A 22,208-nucleotide genomic window follows, 5' to 3' on the forward strand; every position below is an offset into this window, starting at 1 on the left:
AGATGAGCTTACTCCACAAAGCAGTGTTGGAGACCACTGAACCGCTGAACTCTGCAGAAGGCAAATATCTGTGGACACAGGGCTCTAAAGTACAGGGTCTCCTTCAAAGACAAGATATTCATGTTATCCCATAAACAACTGCACTAGTCCTAAGGGTACTGACTTTGATATCACTGAGAAGATAACCTTGTCATTGCCTATGCTTGTTCTTACCCACTAATCTCATCACCTTTCTTTATCCCATTAATACTAATCTCATCACCTTCCCCACTAATCTCATCACCTTCCTTAATAAAAGTCATGTGGGCTAAAGCATAAGCCCTTCAGAACAGAGTGCCTCCTGGTCTCCCACTTTCTAAATGTAAAGTAGTCTTGTGTGTTTTGTTATACCGCACTGTCCCAGCCTGGCAGAGTGGCACCCAACCTGGAGCTGGAAGAGAAGGTCTGCCATGAGCTGAGAAAAAAGGAAGGTCTGCCACAAGCAGAAAAGAGTGAAACCACAGACAGCGGAGAAGGTAGCTTTGCACTCAACAGAGTCACGACCTGAGTAGGCAAGTAGAAACTTTAAACCAGGATAACAATGGGGCAGAATCAATCACAGGAAACTAAACATTATATTCAATTGTTTAAATCTATGTTGAGACAGTAAGAGTCTGAGATAGAGGAACTGTCAGAAGCCATGATCTAATATAACCCTTGGTTTCCAGGCCAGGGTACTGTGGACCCAGAATGTTGGGATCTCATAGGAGAAAATTTATACCATGCCCATCAGTCTGGGGCCTGTCTTTCTGTTTCTTATTTTTCTACATGGGAATCTATCATTCCAGCCTTTTGTTATGTGGGATTCATATATATATATATATATATGAATATATATATATACATACCGGGGTCTAGTAAGACATGCTTTGGAAAACTTGTGGGCCATAAAGAAAAATCTATGCCTTCTGCTCCCCCTCAGACTGATCCCTTTCTTGATGAGAGTTTAAATAAGTCCTTAGCTGTGGAGGCAACACTAACTCCCCTTCAATCAGCCCTAAAATCTGCTAGTCTAGAGGATCGAACCTAAAACTATTGCCCCTGATCCTCAAGTCCCAGGATAAAATATCCATGCGCACAACCCTTTTGATTTTAAAGCTCTTAAAGCTCTTTGGGAGAGTGTAATACAGAATGGAGTTACAGCTCTCTTTACTATGAGCATGGTAGAAAGCATGGGGACACTTCAGCTTCCCCCATGGGCTTGGCATATGATAGCCAAAGCCACCCTAGATGGTAGAGACTATTTAATTTGGAAGTCTAGCCTTTCAGATTTTTGTCAGGAACAGGCTTGCTTAAAACGAAAAGACAATGCTCCAATTCAACATACTTTTGAAATGTTGGTTGGGACAGGCCCTTTTCTTGACTCAGCAAAACAACTGACTTAAGATCCTGAGCGGGGCTGCCTGAAGAGCATGGATGACAATTCCTGAGAGAGGAAATCCACAAGGATCTTTTGTACAATGCCTTCAAGGCCCTACAGAACCTTACCCACAGTGTGTGGACTGCCCTAACTCCAGCAGTATGTTGCCAAGTAGCACATTCTCAGGCCACAGATATTTTAATTGGCATATGAAAATGCAAATGAAGACTGTAAGAGGGCAATGGCCTCCTAAGAAGTTCAGGAGGCATTTTTGATTTTATTAAGATGTGTCAAGATGTAGGGAGTACAGGTTATGCTCAAGCAATGCTTGCTGCAGCACTGAAAGGAACTTAGCAGCTCAGGAAAGAGATGTTTTAATTGTGGAAAAGAAGGACATTTTCGGAAAGAATGTAGAGCTCAATTAACAGGGAAATCATCCCTAGCAACAGGATCATCTCCAGGACCTAAGTATAACCCTGGTTTATGTTCTCCATGTCAGAAAGGAAATCACTGGGCTAATCAATGTTGGTCTCAGTTTCACCAAATCGGCACTCTATTAACGACTATGAGCAACTTCGGTGTCTGGAAATGGGAACAGGAATCGGGAATCAGGGCCTAGCCCCAGCCCCATCAACCAATGAGGGCATCTGTGACTCAAACAGATCTTAAGATAGGAAAGAGTTGCCAGAAAGAAAGGGGATCATCAGGATTTGGAAGTTCAGGGACCTCTCAGGTCTTTTGGACTCAGGAAGTCACAACTGAATGTCCACAAATGACTATTAAGGTTAATGGAAAAAATATAAGGGGATTAACAGACACTGGAGCCAATGTTTCTATTACTTGTTATAGTGATTGGCCTCCCTGCATGGCCTTTAATTACCCTGACCCACTCCCATTAGGAGTTCCCACTATAGTTCAAAGTCAGCAGACCTTTCCCAGGTGGACCAAAAGGAAAAACTGGGTTATTTGAAACCTTATGTTGCTGATATCCCATCACTTTGTGGGGAAGAGATCTTCTGTCTGCCATGAGACTTAAATGAACAACTAAGGATGTCTGTTGTGGCATTCTAATGATTCTTCCCCTGGATGGAAACTAATGAAAAAATTAGGAAATCAAAACCAAACAGGCTTGGGAAAAAACAAAGTGTAAAAGAACTTATAAACTTGACCATTAAGCTTGATTAACATGGGATAGTGTTTGATAAGGATTTTTTAATAGGGACCATTAAAAATTCTCTGCTAGCCCATGCAGATGCTATACAATGGATTAATGATGATGCAATTTGAGTAGATCAATGGCCCCTAACTCAGGAGAAGCTGACTAAAATACATGAGCTAATAGCTCAGCAATTGCAAGCAGGATCTATTGAGGAAACTAACAGTCCATGGTATACTCCTATTTTTATCATTCCTAAAAAATCAGGTAAATGGAGACTATTACATGATTTAAGAGAAATTAATAAAACAATGTATGCTATGGGAGCCTTACAACCAGGCTTGCCTTCTACTGCAATTCCATGAGATTGGGCTTTAATTTTTATAGATTTAAAGGATTGTTTTTTCACCATACCATTAGCCCCTCAAGATAAATGTAGATTTGCTTTCTCTGTTCCTGCTTTAAATAACAAAGCGCCTATGAAACATATCAATCAAATGGAAAGTATTGCCAAAGGGCATGAAAAACAGCCCTACCATGTGCCAAAAATTTGTGGATTGAGCCTTAGCTCCTGTTAGACTTAAATACCCTGAGGCATGTATTATCCATTACTTGGATGATACTCTCCTCTCTGCTCCAGAAGAACAAGTTTTTAACATCTTGCTAGACACTGAAGTATATCTTAATGAAAAGGGGCTTATTATGCCCCAGATAAAATTAAAAAAACCCCTCCATTTCAATATTTAGGAACTTTGATAGAAGGCCATACTATTCCGCCACAGAAAATGCAAATTTGCAGGGACCAATTGAATATATTAAAAGATTTTCAAAAATTATTGGGAGATATTAATTGGCTAAGGCCTTATTTGGGAATTACTACAAATCAATTAACTCATCTTTTAAAAACATTAAAGGGCAATCTTGACCTTACCTCCCCACATACATTGTCTCCAGCAGCCCTCAAAGAATTACAGCTGGTTGAGGAAAAAATAGATGAGGTACAGTTGCAAGTATTGATTATGATAATTCTATTATTCTGATAATTCTATTATTGATAGAATTCTATTATTCTATCATAATAATTCTATTATTCTGATCCTGTTGCCTTCCATAAATTCACCTACAGCAGTTCTAGTTCCAGAAATGCCACAGTCTGGCATTGTCAATGGATCCATCTTTCTAATGAAGAAGTAAAAACAACACCACTTTATGTGGACCTCATAGTTAAGATTATTATCCAAGGCAGATGCCATCTTAAAACAACTGGTTGGAGCAGATCCAAATGTTAAACATGTCCCTCTAGACAAATTGATGAGAGAAACATTACTCCAAACCTCACTGCCATGGTGGACTGCCTTAGCTGGATATACAGGGGAACTTGATAATCATCCACCCAAAAATAAACTTATAGAATTCCTACAAGAGACCTCTTTTATATTTCCAAAAGTCACCAGATCACAGCCTATTGCTAAAGCTCTTACTTATTTTACAGATGGATCTTCAAAAGCTAAAGCTGGTATTCAAAGTCTAAATATGACTAAAATTATACAAACTTCTTACACTTCCGCTCAAAAAGCAGACCTAATGGCTGTTCAACAAGTCTTAAAAAATAATCTCATATCCGTGTAATATTGTTTCAGATTCTCAATATGTGGTAACAATTAGTACAAAAACTAGAAACAGCAAACTTGAAAGAACTAAATGATGAAGAGTTATTCCACCTGTTTTTTTTGCACACAAATTATGAGACAGAGGACATCACCATGTTTTATTACCCCATATACGTTCTCATACTTCTTTACCAGGTCCTTTACATGATGGTAATCAAAAGGTGGACCAGCTTATCATTTCTGTTTTTGAAACTGCTCATGCTTCACATGCACTTCTCCATCACCCTGCAGCAATGCTGCATAGAGTTTAGTCTGTCTCGTGCTGTTGCCCAAGATATTATTAAATCCTGTCCATCGTGTCAAAGCTTAGCCCAAGTGTCTACCAATGACGGAGTCAATCCTAGAGGACTAAAGAGCAATCAACTATGGCAAATAGATGTTACTCATGTTAATAATTTTGGTCATTTAAAATTTGTTCATGCTACTGTTGACACATGCCTGTCAGCTCAGGTAGGTGAGACTTTTCAACATGTCAAAAACCATTATTTGGAAGCTTTTGCTGTTCTGGGCCTTCCACAACATATTAAAACTGATACTGGTCCTGCTTATGCTAGTAAGGCTTTTGCTGAATTTTGTCAAATTTGGGGTATTGTACATGTCACTGGCATCCCTTATAATCCCCAAGGACAAGCTATAGAAGAACATGCAGATCATAAATTGAAACTCCAACTTAAAAAACAAAAGGGGGAACAGGAAGGCTCCTACTGCACAAGATTATTAAGATACGCTTTGCTTACTTTAAATTTTTTCACCTGTAATGAACGAGGAATAACACCAATGGAACAGCACAATGGCCAGAGTATTCCTGGTACCTCCCCATTAGCATACTGGAAAACACCTGAGGAAAATATATGGCAAGGCCCTGATCCTTTAATAACTTGGGGAAGACTTTATGCTTTTGTCTTTCCAGAAACAGCAGCTACAGCCTTTTGGATTCCTGGCAAGTGTGTGAAACAGTGGCACGGAGGAAGACCAACTGACATGTGACTTCGGATGAATGACACTGGGAGTCTGGGGTCGACATAATGCTACATTAGATGTTCTGGCTTTACAAAAGGACACGCCATTCTTGCGGTCCATTTTCTAAGCCAGGCTTCCCCTCACAGATGAAAACTACAAAAATCAGAACAGGGCCCACAACTCCATTCCTGGTCTTACTTGACATGGCCCTTAAGGTCTCAGGGAAGAGGCTTGTTTTACACAGTTGCACCTTATTCATGGCTGAAAATTTGGAATGGGAAATATGAGGTCTTTGTCCTGCTTGTTTATATGTGTCTTTGTGTTGTGTATATATGGCATTGCCAAAATTAATTCATAAGAGAGCTCTACTTAATTGACTTAAAGGATATTAAGCACTTTTTATATAAATTCTCAAAAAAACATAAGTAAACTAATTTTTGGTTCAGGTGACCTGGAAAATATTCAGTATTCAATATTCGTTATTAGATGTTAATAAAGTTAAAATTTGTTGATCTAATATAGACATGTCTTTAGAGTCATCAACATAAGTATAATACTTATTGTACCTAGGTTTGATAAAAGTCAAATGAGATCCTGAGACTTCAATTACCCAACAGAGAAACTAAGGTCATTTAAGACTATTTATCAGTATGTTCGTTGCCATCCTGAGATGGTCTATACAAGAAAGCGCATGCTTTTAGAAACTATAAAATATAGTCCATGGTTGGTTCAAAAAGTAGGAAAAGTTAGCTAGTGCAAAACTTGAATTTGGATTTGGTCTCGCTGTTAAAAGAAGGTTTTCTTAAAATGCTGCTTTTGATAACAGATTATGTGAATTTCTTTGCCTTTAGTTTGTATTTGCCTTTGAAATCCTTTGTTAATTTGGTTGAATAAGTAATGTTAAACAAAAATCTATGATTCTATCTAACCAGGTATTTTTAAAATTTTCCTGGTGTGTATATATATATATATATATATATATATATATTTTTTTTTTACAAACTTCCTAAATATAAATTACAGGGGAAACATTGTCAAATGAAAAGTATGGCACAAAGAATTCATGCCTCATTGTCAGACTTTTGCCATCCTGATGCCCTTGTGGCATGGTAACAGGCTGGTCCTAAACCAGAGAAGTTAAGGTAGGTAAGCAGTAGTTGTGAATGAATCAGTCAGGGCCGTGGGAAATCCAAGATGGCCACTTGGTTCTTCCCAGCTCCCTGGCAAATGCAACAATGACAAAGAAATAGTTAGAAAATGTGTTTTCCATTTGGGGTAGACTTTCTACAGTCCTAATTTGGCTATATTTGGTAAAAATGAGGGTAATTTTAAAGAAAAAGACTGTTTTGATTCATATTCTAGTTTTGCGTATTGAGATTAGTGCTTACTGTCTAAAACTCACCTCCCAAGTAGTTCTTTGCCGCTATGTTACATTATTATAAACTTGAACTGAGTTATTAAGAAAAATAATCTAAGTGTGTTTCTGAAGCTGATTGCCGTAATCTGTCTCTGGGCAAATATCAGATGTCCCATGATAACCAGGGGAATATATATGTACTCTGGAAAAATATCATTGAAAGGGTTGTCTCCGGCCTAGATAAAAGGTTTCTTACTAGGAATTGTTAAGTGCTGTATGCACAAAGAAAGTGAAGAAAATTAACTCTCAAGTTTATATTTCTCACTAAAGAAGGGCCTCTACATTCTCTTTACAGAGAGAATTACCAACTTCTAAATCACCCTAAAACAAAGCCCTAACAAGAAAAATACCAATGCATGGACAAAAAGAAGACAACATCAGAAGTAGTCCACTATCCCAAGACTGTCACACCTGACTCGTATGGTTATTTGTTTCACTTTTGCTTTACCCTGGTAGGTTTCTTCCCTCCAAGGCTCTTATTATTGATGTTACTAGGCGGGATGCCCTCACCTGGTCAGTTAATACCTCCTCTGACCCAGACCATAAATACATTTCCATCTAATGTTAACAGGATGAAAGCTCTTAACTTAAATTTTTGATTATGACTTTACTAACACTGCTATCTATATTATTTTTATTAACTTCACAAAATTGCTATTTCTTGCATTGCCGAATTTGTACCTGAGTCTCTGATAAAATGGTATATGGTTCCATATGAGGTCAGTGATCTCTAGATATGGGAAAATGCAACAAGAGGGAATATTTTCCTGGACCATAACAGACGAAGAAGATAGGTGGTCCAGAGACTTTTGGCTACTGTTAATAAGGTCTAGTCCAATTACAGTACATTGAGTTGCCTATCAGCAAAATCTTTGCCAGATCTAGGAATATTCATTCCTAGCACCATGGGACAAAATGGTCATGATATGCCTCCCAAAACTATGGTTGAGTTTATGACCATGGGGGAGCACTGTGAACTGAAGTTTGGCACTTGTCATCAGCCTCTACATGGAGTAAAGCATGAGCCACTGCAGCTGCGGACCCACGGCACCCCCTGAGCAGAACTCAGCATTGGAGACCAGGAGTGAGGCCCTCTGTGCTCTGGGAACACTGACAGAACAGACCTTCAGATAGTTAAGATTTTAAGTAAGGAATTTTATGGGCCCAAATTCTTGCATCTTCTCATATCTAGAAAAACAGGAGTCATTAACAGTGGTATCTGCATTGGCCATTAGAGAGAAAAGGCAGAATGGAGCAGCTGTGGGTCAGACATCCAAAGTAATACTAGGAAATATTATGGGAATAATTTTAGGCAAGTCTCTGTATTGCTGAGAACTTAAGGTTTCTGTGCCCTGTCAGACTTGATGCCACCAGCTGTTCTCAAAGCAGCATCAGCTGGCAGCTGCAACCTTACATTTTCAAGGTCTTCTCTTATAACAACAGAAAGGAGACAACATGTATAAGGACCAATAGTTCCTGTTATTTATGTCTTAATACAACATCAAACAAAACCTACTTAGATAAAACTACACTCCTCCTTCGATAGTACCAGTATCAGCCTAAATTCCAAGCCTCTGTTTAATCTTATTTCTCTTTTCTTCCCCCATCCTCTATAGTGGGAGTCTACCATGTCCAGCCACCCAGTAATTGTCACCCCCTAACCAGCAGGAAGTAGCTATAGAAGAGAGGACCATTGCCCCATCCCATATAACAAAGGGCTGGAATGACAGGTTCCCAGGAGGATAGAGACAGACCCCACCCCCTGAATGGGGCTGTTCACCTCAGAGACCTGCTGTGGACATGGTCTGCAGAATCGGACTGATCTTCAGAAAGCTAATGAACACCCTGTAATCAAAATTTACTATGACTGTTCATATGCAGCAAATAAATTAAAAAGGGGGAGATTTTGGAGACCACTGGACAGCCTCATATCTCATAGCTATGCTACACAGAATGCATCAGCTCTCCATCTCTCAAACTCCAGTGTGAAAAATCCTAAGGGGTCCTCTTACTGACTCGGTTTGGCTCAGGTGTCAGCCTCTAAATTGTACATCAAATCCCTAAGAAAGGTTTCAAAAATAGAGATTTCCCATGTTCCACACTCCCAAGGTTCTGATTCATTTGGTATAGGGCATGGCTCAAGAATCTGCATTATTATTATTTTACTAGTTTACCCAGTAGTTCCAATGAGAAGATCTAGAGGAATAAACTGTGTGAACATGATGTTATGATTGGCAGCTCTCCTCAGAATGACCTGGATGGAAGGGGGAGACGGGCAGTTCCCCCAACAGAGGATGTTCCTCTTGCCGGTTTTAAGGAGCAGACAAAAAGAATAGCTGCTCACTGTATCGTATGTAGAGTTTGGGAATGCAAGATCATTAGAATATTTTAAGGAGGTGTTAGAGCATCTGGAGAAAATTTCATAGCCTAAACTCTGTTTGTCTAGTCTGAAGCTAAATTCCTGTGAGCTAATAAAGAAGGAAGCTAGAAGCTACAAATAGTATGAGGTTATTCTAGAGGAAGCTATGGCTGAAAACTCAAAGCAGACTCCATTTATGTACTTAACATGATTTAAAAATGCCTGGATAATTAAGAAGCTTATCATTTACCATAAATATAGTATCTCTCTCTCTCTAATACACACACCACCCAGAGGAAAGCAGAAGCATACATTTGCCACTTGACCCAGTCCTAGAATCACAGCCTGAAGTTGTATGAACAGTGACAGCTTCCAGAAAAATGAAACTTAGATAAGTGTGTATGCATACACTTTATAGTAATTAATAATATTGAGCATCTATGCTGTTATAGGAACTATTTCAGGAATTTTATGTTTTCTATTTTTCACAACAATGCTATAAGATAGATATTAGCATTACATTCATCATGAAGAAAACTGAAGCTTAATAGGTAGGGAACTTGTTCAAGGTTACACAGGAAGTGGCTGATTCTGGATTCAAAATAAGGTCTGCATTCAGAGATTGTGCTTCTTTTTGCTGCTTAGGTTGATCTACTTTTGTGCCATAAATCTTGCAATACCTTCTGCAAAACCAATAAAACTTTGATCAAAATTCACATATATTTGTATGTCTAAACACTAGATGGTACCTATTTTTTTAAATATACATATGTGTGCATATATTTCAAACACATAAAACTATACACTGGTAATTGGAAATATGTATATTTTGAAGTTTAAGAAAACTATCTAGAATTAACAATTATTTAAATAAAATAGCTGACTATCTGAATCCCCATCAAATATCTTTGGGATTCTGGTCTTTCATTCCTGTTACTATTAATTTGACATAGCTAAAGAGATCCAGAAAAAACTAGAAATTTAGAAACCCAAAGCCTCTACATTACTTGAAGCAACAGACCCTTAGTTCTACTTGAATTTAGGAATTTTCACTTTCATGAAAACTCAGTAACTTGAGATTAATAAATTTGGCCTAAGTGATTCAGACATTCAATAAATTTCTAATTAATATGATACTTGGATGAATCTGGAGCGTCCACCAATAGACAACTTTTTACCTGCAGTTCACAAATACTATTTAAAAAATCCCCATATTACCCAACTTATACTTGAAACTCAGTTCATCTATAGGTATTTGCAGGGTGCGATAAATCAGTCACTCTTCTCTTCCCTATAAATCTGTTTGTGTTGGCCTGGGTCAAATAATAAGTAACAAAAGTCAATGATTTATATTTGGGAAGATGGCTCAGTTCTTCAATTTTTTTTTTTTAATTGCAAAAGAATATCCCTGACTCGTCAGACAGAACATTCAAATGGTGTCACATGGCCATACATTCTGCAGCTGTCAGGAAAGCACTCCAAATGCTCTTTTTAAAATTTTTTTGGAGGCTGGAATAGGGGTCGGCAGATGGTCAGATAGTCACTTCAACATCTCTGCTAAATTGCAGTCATGCATGCGGGTCAGGGTTATGAAGGCATGATGAATCTATTATCCACGCCAGGTCAACTAGCTTCTCTTGCTACAAATCATACTAGGGGCACACAACCTATTAACTTCATACATGGATAATAGATAAATCATTCAAAAGCATTGATTTTATACTGAGCCACCTTTATTAATGTCACAAGAGCCGAGGGTGTCAGAAAGGCTTGAAATATCACAGGTGTCCATTGCTGAGAGGCCCAGATTGTGTTAATGAAAGGAATGTGTTGGATTACTGTCTAGGCATCTTTGACTTCTTTGCTCTCTCTGGCATTTTCCCATCCCATGAAACATCAGAATCTGTTCTTCTAACATTCTTAACATATTTTGAATCATTTCCTCCATCACCATTGGCAAAATCCAGCCATCAATTATGTCTTAAATGGCATACCTGCATCATACCCTGGATCCTAAGAAATGTACACCCAATATTGTAGCTAGGGTGATCTTTTAAAAACACAGATATTATTATGTCACCTTTTTTTTTTCTGCTTAAAATTATCCAAAGGCTCTCCTCTGCCTTCAAGATAAAATTCAAATTCCTCCATATGTTATCCAAGCCACCAAGTTCCAGACCCTCTCTCTCTCTCCAGCCTGGTCTCTCTCTCTCTCTCTCTGCATCCTACTTCATAACTTGAGATGCAGTCATTCTGAACTCCTGGCCATGGACCTGGGAACACGTCAACTTGTTATTTCCTGAGAGGCCCTGAGAGGACTGTGCCTAGTGCCTTTGTCTAGTAAATCTTAGACACCTATATTTATGGAAGACATTTGTAGGATTCGCCTTATGTGGCAAGCGGTCAATGTACTGACCAATGCTGCTGGGGAAGAGGGGTCATCAGCTTGTCCGCAAGCTGTCTAGTGCCTTTCCCCTCTCTTTTTACATCATCATAGTAATATAAAACATATTATAATGAAATTCCTTCCATCAAGGAACTTGCAGTTCAGTGGAAAAGATATTTTATTCATGATTTAGTGTGAGAAATTTTCTACTTGTGTTAATTTCTAAAGAGGCAGCTTTCTGCAAAGGGAAGACGAGAAAGGTCTCTTGGAGGAAAAAATACTTGAGCTTAATTATGACAGCAGTTTCCTTAGAAGCAACGAGATTAGGTTTTTGTGTCTGTTGGGCATAGGGCTGAATTCTAGTTCCATCTTTTACTAACATCATGACTTTTGACAAGTGACTTAATTTCTGAGATTAATGGACTAATGTAAATGCTTTTAAATTATGAATATGCCCTAATGTGTAAAATGAAGTCAGCACCATCCACCTCATGGGGATGTTACTAAATGTGGTTAGTTTCCTGCTGTATTAAAAGTTACAGAGATTAAATGTAGAAAAAGTGTAAGCTGCAAACACATATAGCAAAGACCACACCTTCTTCATCATAAGATAACTGACACCTGACAAACTGGGAGGGAAAAAAAAAGGAAAGCTGGTACCAAAGGAATTCTTGTTAGATTAAGGTAAATTGTTCATTGAGACTTGGGTGCTAGGTTTCAAACTTCCTCAATGAGCCTCATCAACAAACCTTGTGAGAACTACCCAATTAGCATAAAATAAATGTTAAGGAGAATAATGATACATGTATGCTACCCCGAACCTTTATATTAATTCATTTAATAATCATAAGAGCCCTAGGGGGTGATTACAAACACTTTAGCCTCATTATCAGATGTGGAAACTCAGGCACAGAAAGGTTAAGGATTCAGCTCAAAGCAACTTGACCAGCAAGTGACAGAGCCAGGAGTCAAATGCAGGCCATGTGTCTCAACTTCACTGCACTTACAGTGGCAGAACACAGACATAACCCAATCATCTACCAACTATTCACTGAAATCACACTGCATTCCAGATACTGTTCTAGGCAAACTGGATATAGAGGAGACCATATATTTATACATAGTAAATATTTAGGGAGGAGACAGAGGTTAACAAAGTAAACAATAAATAAGAACTATAAATTTCAGATATGAATAAGTGCAGTTAAAAAACCATAAATCTATGAAAAGGAGAAAATGTGACTGGGAAAGCTGGTAGTAATTTCAGTGGAGTACAAAAGAGAGATTTTTCCAAGAGACAGTTGAGCAGATATTTAAATGATGAAATGAGCAAACCATATAAAGATTTTCCCAGGCATATAGAATACCACATGCAAAGGTCTAGAGGTGGGAAAAGCTTGGCATTTGAGGAATGGTGACAAAGACAGTGTGGCTGGAGATAAATGTCCTGGGAGTTGATATTGATTTGGACCAGGATTCAGCAGAGCAGGTGGTAAGATGTGACTAATTTTGAAATATATTTTTATGGTAGCACCAGGAGGACTTGTTCTGGACGCCAAGTGAAAAAAGAGGAATTATACAAGACTCCTAGATTTTGGGGGGGCTTGAATGATAAGGAATATGATAGATCTAATTAGTTAAGATGAGGGTAGAAGCAGCATTGGCCCTGAGGGTAGGGAATACAGGGAAATCATGAATTCTTTCAGGGATATACTAAGTTTAGAAGACCTTCTTAATGTTCAGGAGAGATGCCAACTGGGCAGCTACCTGTGCATATGTGAAATGTGAGAGAAAGGTCCTGACTTCAGATTTGAAGATCATCAGTAGATAACTGGTATTTAAAGCCATGAGTCTGATGGGGTCACCTAGGGAATGAGAGACTAAGAAGAAGTCTGGGTGCACTCACTGGGTTTCTGGAGTGTTTCAACATTTAGAAGAGGAGCCGGCAAGGAAACAGAAAGGGCACTGATGCTATGGTAAATAAACAGGAGAGTATTTTGTTCTAGAAGCCGAGAAATTAACATCTCTGAGGAAGGAGGTAGAGACAGCTGCATCAAATACTGCTGAGAAGTCACTTACCTCATCTCAGGATGGAGAACTAATACCATGCTAGTATTAAGCAAGAGGAACCTGCTGTGACTTTGATAGGGATGGTTTTAGGACTACTGTGGAGATGAAAACATGAAATAGGTTAAAATACGAAAATGAGGTACTAAAGTGGAGTTAGTGAAAATAGACAATTTCCCTAGATTTTTGGTTAAGCAAAATAGAACGAGGCAATAATGGGTGGGGGATATTGAGTCAAGGCACATATTTTAAGATGAGAGGTATGACATCATGTCTATATTAAATTTATCCAGGAAAAATTGAGGGAGAAAACAGATATTGCAGGAGAGAGAGGAGAAAATTGAAAAAGCAAAGGCCTTAAATGGACAAGAGTTTATGGGGTCCAGGTCACAGGTGAAGAGGTGGCCTCGGAAAGAAGCAGGGAAAATCCCTTCATTGTAATGGGGAGGGCACACAAGCGGATCTGGTCATCCAAAAGTAAGGTGGTTTTTGTTTGAGGATGAGGCAGGGAATGTTGGAGATTTGAGGGGAGCAAATGAGATATGAAATTGTTGTCCCCCAGAACAAGAAAATAGTTTTTCTAAAGAAATTTATAAAAACTGTTTGGGTGTTGTGAGGGTTCATTTGAAACCAACGGCGATAAATTTAAAGTGAGCTGACGAGGTGCTTCTCTAGCCAGGCTCAGCTGCCCAGGTGCTGTCATGGAGTTAAGTAGGAAGGTGTAGGTTTAACCAGGGTAGATTAACAAGGGCTGAAATTTTGCTGGATGAACACACACACACACACACACACACACACACACGAGAGAGAGAGAGGAGGAAAGAAGTTGGGCATGCGAAGGAGAACTAAGAGTGATGGACCAGGGAACACATTCTAGAGGAAGAGAAAGAGGAGGGTGTAAAGAAGGGTGAAAACAGGAGGCAAATGGTAGAATCAGTGATTCCAGTTCCCAGTGGAGGTGAAGAATTTTTGGAGTGGATAACCTAGAATAAGTGATCAGGACAGAGAGGAGGTGCTGTTTAGAGAAGATAAGGCTTGACAGAGAAGTTTTGGAGAGGGTGCAGCTAATGGCAAGGATGAGGTTCAGAGTATGAAGGGGAACCCTATGGCAGAGAGTAAGAGAAGGGAGATGACATCCGAGATTATGAAGCAAGTAAGTCTCAAGTCACACACGGGAACTCACAGGTGTCTGACTCAGGGAGAGAATATTCTACCTCATGCAAATGTTAGCTGCTATGTCTGACCTTTAAAGCCAGGTAAGTGGTGTTATTGTTAAGATGTATATATGTGTGGGGTTTAGGGGGAGAGAGGTTGGCCTCAGAAGTGGGAGATCTGTGAAATCAGACAAGGTCCTATGTTTAGAAGGCCCCTGCTGTGGCCATCTTTTAATTCTTACTAGTTTTTAAACAAGGACCCCACATTTTCATTTTGCATTTCATCCCCTAATTTATATAGTCCGTTCCAGAGAAATTGGTGATTTAGAAGAGAAATGTCTTCTCTTTTCTCATTGGGGCTAATTTTCCATAAGCTCCACTTTTCTCCATTTAGCAGGCCATTAAAATTTTATCAAAGTTCATAATGGAAGTTTTAAAGAACTCATCTGTCAAACACTTAACCATTAATGTAAATTTCCTTTTAAAACCACTCACAATAAAAATTAGTCTGAAAGTGAGAAATTCCCTGACTCAGGAAAGTGAACAATCCATAAAATGAAAAGGAAAAATAAATTTCAATGTAGAATCTAGAGTCTGAATTCATGCTTGAATGACAGCTTAGGAAAAATACTTACATTTTTATTTCTTAATATAAATGCATTACATGTTTATTACGGAAGGTGTAGGAAATACATGTAAACAAAAAGAAGTAACTAAAAATTACTCCAAAATCTTTAACATAGAACTTTCTTTGTGCTTATTGGATTCTATTTGAATACCATTTTAAAACTTATTTTTTTAAATTTAATCTAGTTGGATCTTTTGTCCTTGTAATTAAATATTTTTATATGATATTATCATAGTATAGCAATTGTCTGTTATGTGGACATGTAATAATGTATCATTCAACACTTGTCTTTTTCAGTCTTTAAGATTATAAACAATACCAATATAAACATTCTTTGTGGACTTGCATGTTTCTTTAAGTACAATTTCTGGGTCAAGATGTGTGTCCATTTTAAAGTCTTTGCTCTCTATTTCTAAACTGCTCTTTTATGGGTGCTCCAATTTCCAGGCCCACTCAATGGCAGTGAATATTAACATTCTTTTGAAATGTTTTGTCACTTGGGTTGACAAAAACTGTTTCGGACCATTATTCTTTGTCTAACAATAAGGTTGAGCAGCTTTTTCTATGCTACTGGCCTTTTCTTTTTTGATGAATGTCCTGTTAATATCTTTTATCCATTTTCTTTTTTCTAGGTGGTCTTTGGCCTTTATCTTACTGTTCTGTAAAATATTTGTATGTATTATGGTTATGGTACACAGGATTTGCCCAATTTGTCAAAGTCTTGCCAAGGCCTTACCATAGGTGCAAAGCTCTGCAGGGTTGCTATCTTTTCTCTATGGGGGAGATTTTAAAATACATCATTAAAAAAAAAAACAACTAAAAAATGCATGGTAATGGTAGTTATGAAGATGGTACTAAGTGGTAAGGACAGAGACGAAGTGATGGAATGAAAATGAAAATATTTTGTAGTATATCTTAAAATGTATGGCAAAACATTAATAATGAAAACAACAGGAAAAAAAAGTATCATGCAAGTCCAGTGAGTATTTCTGTCTTTCCCATTCATTTTTCCAAATCTTGGAAATACAGTTTACATACTGAATATTCTGGTGATTTGGACTGCTTGTCTTTGCACCCTCCACTGTAAGCTTTTCATTAATAGTCTCATTGTGATCCTGATGGAAAAGTCCAGGGTATAACACACAATTGCATATTTCATAAGACAACCCATTAGGATTCAGAATGTGGAATGCCCAATTGGGATTTTGGATTATTGGATTTTTCTTACCCTCTCCAATGTAATTTCTTCAAACTCATATTCAATTTCTGTCCCATTGACCTGTAAATAGAAAAAAAAAAAAAGAGAGAGAGAGAGAATGATTAGATATATTTTAGGAGGAAAGATTGGCACTTTAAATAACATTGGGGGGTTACATTTCATCCTTCTCTGAATAAACCACACTATATTGATATTTGTGATTGTATGTTTTCATCCAAATGGAATAAAATCCAAGCTTTTCTAAAATATGAGTGAGACTATACCAAAAAAATTTGCTTATTGCATCCCTTAGAATTTTGTGATGTTTTGGGGGAAAGAAAACAATACAAAATACATACTGTGAGTTTAGAGAGAATAAATCATCCAGGATGAATGTTATAGTTACAAGGAAAACATTTCCTAATATCTTAAAAATTTTCCATGAATAGACACTAAAATATGACCCAAAATCAGTGGTAAGGGCAATACAATCATATTCCTTTTTTTTTTTTTTGCCTGTAATATAGCATTAAGAAAGATCATGTCAGATAAGGAATGTCTTCTTTATTGGCTCAAGCTCAAGGTAAAACATCCCTACTATCCTTTTGTTACATTTGCTGGGAAGCCCTGGACCATGTAACTATGTATGCCTGGGTACTTCAGCAGCAATGAGAAAAGAACAAACCAGGACATATTTGAAATTCCTAATAAGAAACCATTTTAACCATCGAACCAACCCTTAAATTGATTTGAACTTACAGAGAGAAACACATTTTAAATATAGCTAAGCAACATATAACATATGCCTTCGATTTCAACAGACATGAATACTGCACATATAAAAAGCTACCTTAAAATAATCTAACAAATATTCAATTCCCACTTTTATCTATTGAGTCCTTCTGAGCCAGAAAAAACTTTTGAGCAAGAAAATTCTTGAATTGGCTGTTTATTATTTCTTATGTAAGTCTAAGCAATATCATTAACATTTAGAAATTAGAAAAAAGCCTAATTTTTAACTAAAAAGCCTTAATTTTTGTAGTGGTCTAACTTCAATTTACTGTCCCTTCTTTAGAAGAATTTAAACATAGTTCTTGCGTATTGAGAGCTCTATGGAGGCAAGGACCAGAAAGCCCCCATTACCCAAGAGAGCCTGGCAAAAAAGAGATGATGAAGGAAAAAAAAATGAATGAATAAATGACTGAACTAAGTAATTAAATTATTTATCTGATTTACAAACATAGGCATTTGTGGTTTCTCGTCCATAAGGAATTTGTATATGGTATCATTAACCAAAGTATAATTATAACTATAACCAGCAAATATAAAGAATGACAATAGATTTTACTTTTGTGTGTCCACCAGCCGCTTAGAGCATGTTTTTGATTTTCTAATTACATGAGCTAATTGGTGAATCACATTTTTCTGTGTTACTACATTATCAAAGAGCTCTAAACCAAATTTGATTTTTCTGGGTTTCAGCAACTTAATGACTCAGAGGAGAAAACTTGATGATGTTAATACTAAGCTTTAGCAGCTTTACAGACATTTTTTTGTTCCTCATATGTAAGAGTACAAAACGAAACTCAAAATCCCTGTATGTGTGTGTTCTGTATTAATCCTTTTTTCATTTTTTAAAATAGCAGTCTTTAGTTGACAGAGGGCAAGCAGAAAGGGAAGGCTGAGTTAATGTGATGTGTTTTAATTCTCTCACTATGGCTCCATGAATCTTTTTTTCTTCACTTCAGTGCTTCTCTAGAGTGGAGCCCTTCACATTATTAAAGTGCTGCAAACTGTAGAGAAAAAAAAAAAAACAACTTCAAAGAGAAGAAATAAGCCTCTGATAATAAATATCAGAGGTGAAAATTCTATTAGTAAGTGTTTAAAAGACAAGAATATTTAGTGACATACATTGCATGGTTGGGATCTACCAAAATCTTCGCTTAATATATCTATGATCATATATGCTGACTTTTAGATCCTAGAAGCATTATCTGTACATATCCTAATCTGTATTCAGAAGTTCCTTAGTCAGAAAGATGAAAATTATAGCTACATATACTCAATGGGTCTTGAATTTTCAACCCAAGGAAAAACACAGGCAAATTAGTCATTTGCCTTATTCAAGTCTCTTTATAAGAAGGGAAGATGACATCTAAGTTAGGATATAATTTTACTTTTAAAAGAAAATATTTCATGGCTATAACAAGAATTAGTGAAATTATAAAGGGGTGAAAGGATTTTAGCATAGGTAAGGCAATATTTCAACCTTTATTAGAGGAACATATAAAAACATGGAATAACATTAATTACATGAGGCTGTCCAGTTTTCCTAGCACCACTTGCTGGAAAGACTGTTTTTTTCCCCCATTTTATATTCTTGCCTCCTTTGTTGAAGATTAAATGACCATAGGTATCTGGGTTTATTTCTGTATTCTCTGTTCTGTCCCATTGGTCTGTATGTCTGTTTTGGTACCAGTACCACACTGTTTTGTTTACTGTAGCTTTGTAATATTCCCTGAAATCTGGGAGAGTTATGCCTCCTGCTTGGTTTTTGTTCCTCAGGATTGCTTTGGCAATTCTGGATCTTTAATAGTTCCATATATATTTTTGGACTGTTTGTTGTAGTTTCATGAAAAATGTCATGGGTAGTTTGATAGGGATTGCACTGAATCTGTAGATTGCTTTTGGTAGTATGGCCATTTTTATGATACTAATTTTACCAAACTAGGAGCATGGAATACCCTTACATTTCTTTGAATCCTCTTTAATTTCCTTGATTAATGTTTTATAGTTCTCAGCATATGTCTTTCACCTCCTTGGTCAGGTTTATTCCTAGGTATTTAATTTTTTGGGGTGAGATTTTAAAGGGTATTACATTTTTGAATCCTTTTTCTGATATTTCCTTGTTAGTATACACAAATGCAACCAATTTCTGAGTGTTAATCTTGTGTCCTGCTACACTGTTGAATTAATTGACCAGTTCAAGGAGTTTTTATGTGGAGTCCTTAGGGTTTTCTATATATCGTATCATGTCATCTGCATAGAGTGACAATTTTACCTCTTCTCTTCCAACTTGGATACATTTTATTTCTTTTGTTTGTCTGATTGCTGTGGTTAGGCTGTCCAACACTATGTTGAATAAAAATGGTGAGAGTGGGCATCCTTGTCTTGTTCCAGATTTTAGTGGGAAGGCTTTCAGTTTTTCTCCCATCAATGAAACTGGAACACACACTCACACCATGCACAAAATAAACTCAAAATGGCTTAAAAACTTAAACATAAGACAAGATACCATAAAAGTCTTCAACATTCTCTGACATCAACCTTACAAATGTTTTCTTGGGTCAGTATCCCAAGGCAATCAGAAATAAAAGCAAAAATAAACCAACTGGACCTAAACAAACCAACACATTTTGCACAGCAAAGGAAACCATTAAAAAACAAACAAACAAACAAACAAACAAAAAAGACAACCTACAGAATGGGAGAAAATAGTTTCAAATGATCCAACTGCAAGGGCTTAATCTCTAAAATATACAAACAACTTATACAACTCAACAGCAAAAAAAACCAACAACTCAATTGAAAAAATGGGCAAAAGACCTGAATAGACATTTCTGCAAAGAAGATACACATGAAAAAATGCTTAGCGTCACTAATTATTAGAGAAATACAAACCAAAACTTCTATGAGGTACCACATCACACCTGTCAGGATGGCCATGATTAACAAGTCAACAAAGAACAAATGCTGGAGAGGGTGTGGAGAAAAGGGTACCCTCTTACACTGTTGGTGGGAATGTAAATTTGTGTAACCCCTATGGAAAATAGTATGGAGCTACCTCAGAAAACTAAATATAGAACTACCATATGACCCAGAAATCCCAACCTTGGGCATATATCTGGAACCAAACTTTCCTTAAAAAAAACACATGCACGCATATGTTCATTGTAGCACTATTCTCAATAGCCAAGACACGGAAACAACCTAAATGTCCATCAACAAATGAATGGATTTCTAAGAAGATGTGGTATATATCCACAATGGAATACTACTCAGCCATAAAAAAGAACAAAATAATGCCATTTGCAGCAATATGGATGGAACTAGAGACTTTCATACTAAGTGAAGTAAGTTAGAAAGAGAAAGACAAATACCATATGATACTGCTTATATCTGGAATCTAATATACAGCACAAGTGAACCTTTCTACAGAAAAGAAACTCATGGACTTGGAGAACAGACTTGTGGTTGCCAAGAGGGAGGGGGAAGGAGTGGGATGGACTGGAGGTCTGGGGTTAAAAGATGCAAACTATTGCATTTGGAGTGGATAAGCAATGAGATCTTGTTGTATAACACAGGGAACAATATGATGGAACAGGATGGAGGAAAATGTGAGAAAAAGAGCCAGATCTATGTCCTGCCTAAATATCCCTAAGATAAGAAATCCTACCACTTCCTTTGGCAAGATCTTGAGGTAAAGGATGAAATAGAAAGAACTAAGAATACCTCCATTTTATTTTATTTTGTTTTATTTTGTGTTTTTAGGGGCTTACCCATGGCACATGGAGGTTCCCAGGCTAGGGGTCCAATCAGAGCTACAGCTGCCGGCCTAGGCCACAGCCACAGCAACACAGGCTCTGAGCCATGTCTGCAAACTACAACACTGCTCATGGCAATGTGGGATCCTTAACCCACTGAGCAAAGCTGGGTTCATACTCATATCCTCATAGATGCTAGTCAGGTTTGTTAACTGCTGAGCCACGATGGGAACCCCAGGATACCTCTATTTTAAACAAAAGTACACATGACTGGGTTGTGACATTTGTGAAAATTTAGAAACTTTTCAGATGAGTACACCAATACAATAGTCTTTAAGTATTTTTTTTACATTTGCTTGGAAGAATGATTGCTTACTGAGAGATAAAGAGCCAAGAGGTATAAACAGTAATTCCTCCTAGCCATAATTTTGTGTATTGTCACTCAGCAAAACCAAAAACCCCCCACAACTTTGTGGCAAATGACTATATCTAGGGTGGATAAACAACAAGGTATTACTATGTAGCATGGAGAACTATATTCAACATCCTGTGATAAACCATAATGGAAAAGAATATTCAAAAGAATATATATGTATAGCTGAGTCACTTTGCTATAAAGCAGAAATTTATACAACACTGTAAATCAACTACAATAAAATTTTAAAAAATAACTGCTTCAACCCCTTTCTCCCCCCTCCAAAAGAAAAATTTGTTGGGAATTGCCGCCATCATCTTCTGAGGGGTTTACAGGCAACCTACTGTCTGAACTTGCCTTGGTAATCTCATTCCACTCCCAATAAGGGACAATATGTGCCTTTTAATTCACAAAGCATCTGTCCTAAAAAGAGTTCTGCCAAATCCTTTTTTTCAGTGATATTTAAGCACCCTGGTAATGTTTTATGCTTCTGATAGTTTGGTGCCTGTACAGCTACACAGAGAGGGTTCCCATTATCCCAGCTCTGACTCTGATTATCACTTACCATCTCCTCTCCACCTGGACAATTAAGAGCACTGGCAGTGTTTTAAACATGGAGGGTCAGTAAAGTAGATGGAATTGTCCAGTTTTGAAATGTTTTTCTTCAGATACTCGGTTTTTCTGAACCTAATGGTTATGTAGTAACAGCTGGTAGGTTTCTCTGGTGGCTAGAAAATCAAATTGATACCACACATTGTCCCACACTCTTCTGGGCATGTGGCTTTCCTGGCCTCATATGGAAGCTAAGACAAGAGCATAACCTATTCAAATTCAAACTTGGTATTTAAAGTTATA

General features: G+C 37.4%; 1 protein-coding gene across 6 annotated transcripts in view; it reads right to left on the reverse strand.

Annotated features, from left to right (window-relative positions):
* Nucleotides 1-22,208, reverse strand: part of DLG2 (discs large MAGUK scaffold protein 2) — a 1,194,846-nt gene that overhangs the window by 657,884 nt on the left and 514,754 nt on the right. For all 6 annotated transcript variants that reach the window (XM_047753849.1, XM_047753843.1, XM_047753842.1 and 3 more), the window contains one exon: nucleotides 16,425-16,475. In XM_047753849.1, coding sequence (XP_047609805.1) covers nucleotides 16,425-16,475 — 51 coding nt within the window. The remainder of the gene's footprint in view (nucleotides 1-16,424; nucleotides 16,476-22,208) is intronic.

The sequence above is a fragment of the Phacochoerus africanus genome, chromosome 11 (genome assembly GCF_016906955.1).
Source record: "Phacochoerus africanus isolate WHEZ1 chromosome 11, ROS_Pafr_v1, whole genome shotgun sequence".
In the NCBI taxonomy this organism is placed as follows: domain Eukaryota; kingdom Metazoa; phylum Chordata; class Mammalia; order Artiodactyla; family Suidae; genus Phacochoerus; species Phacochoerus africanus.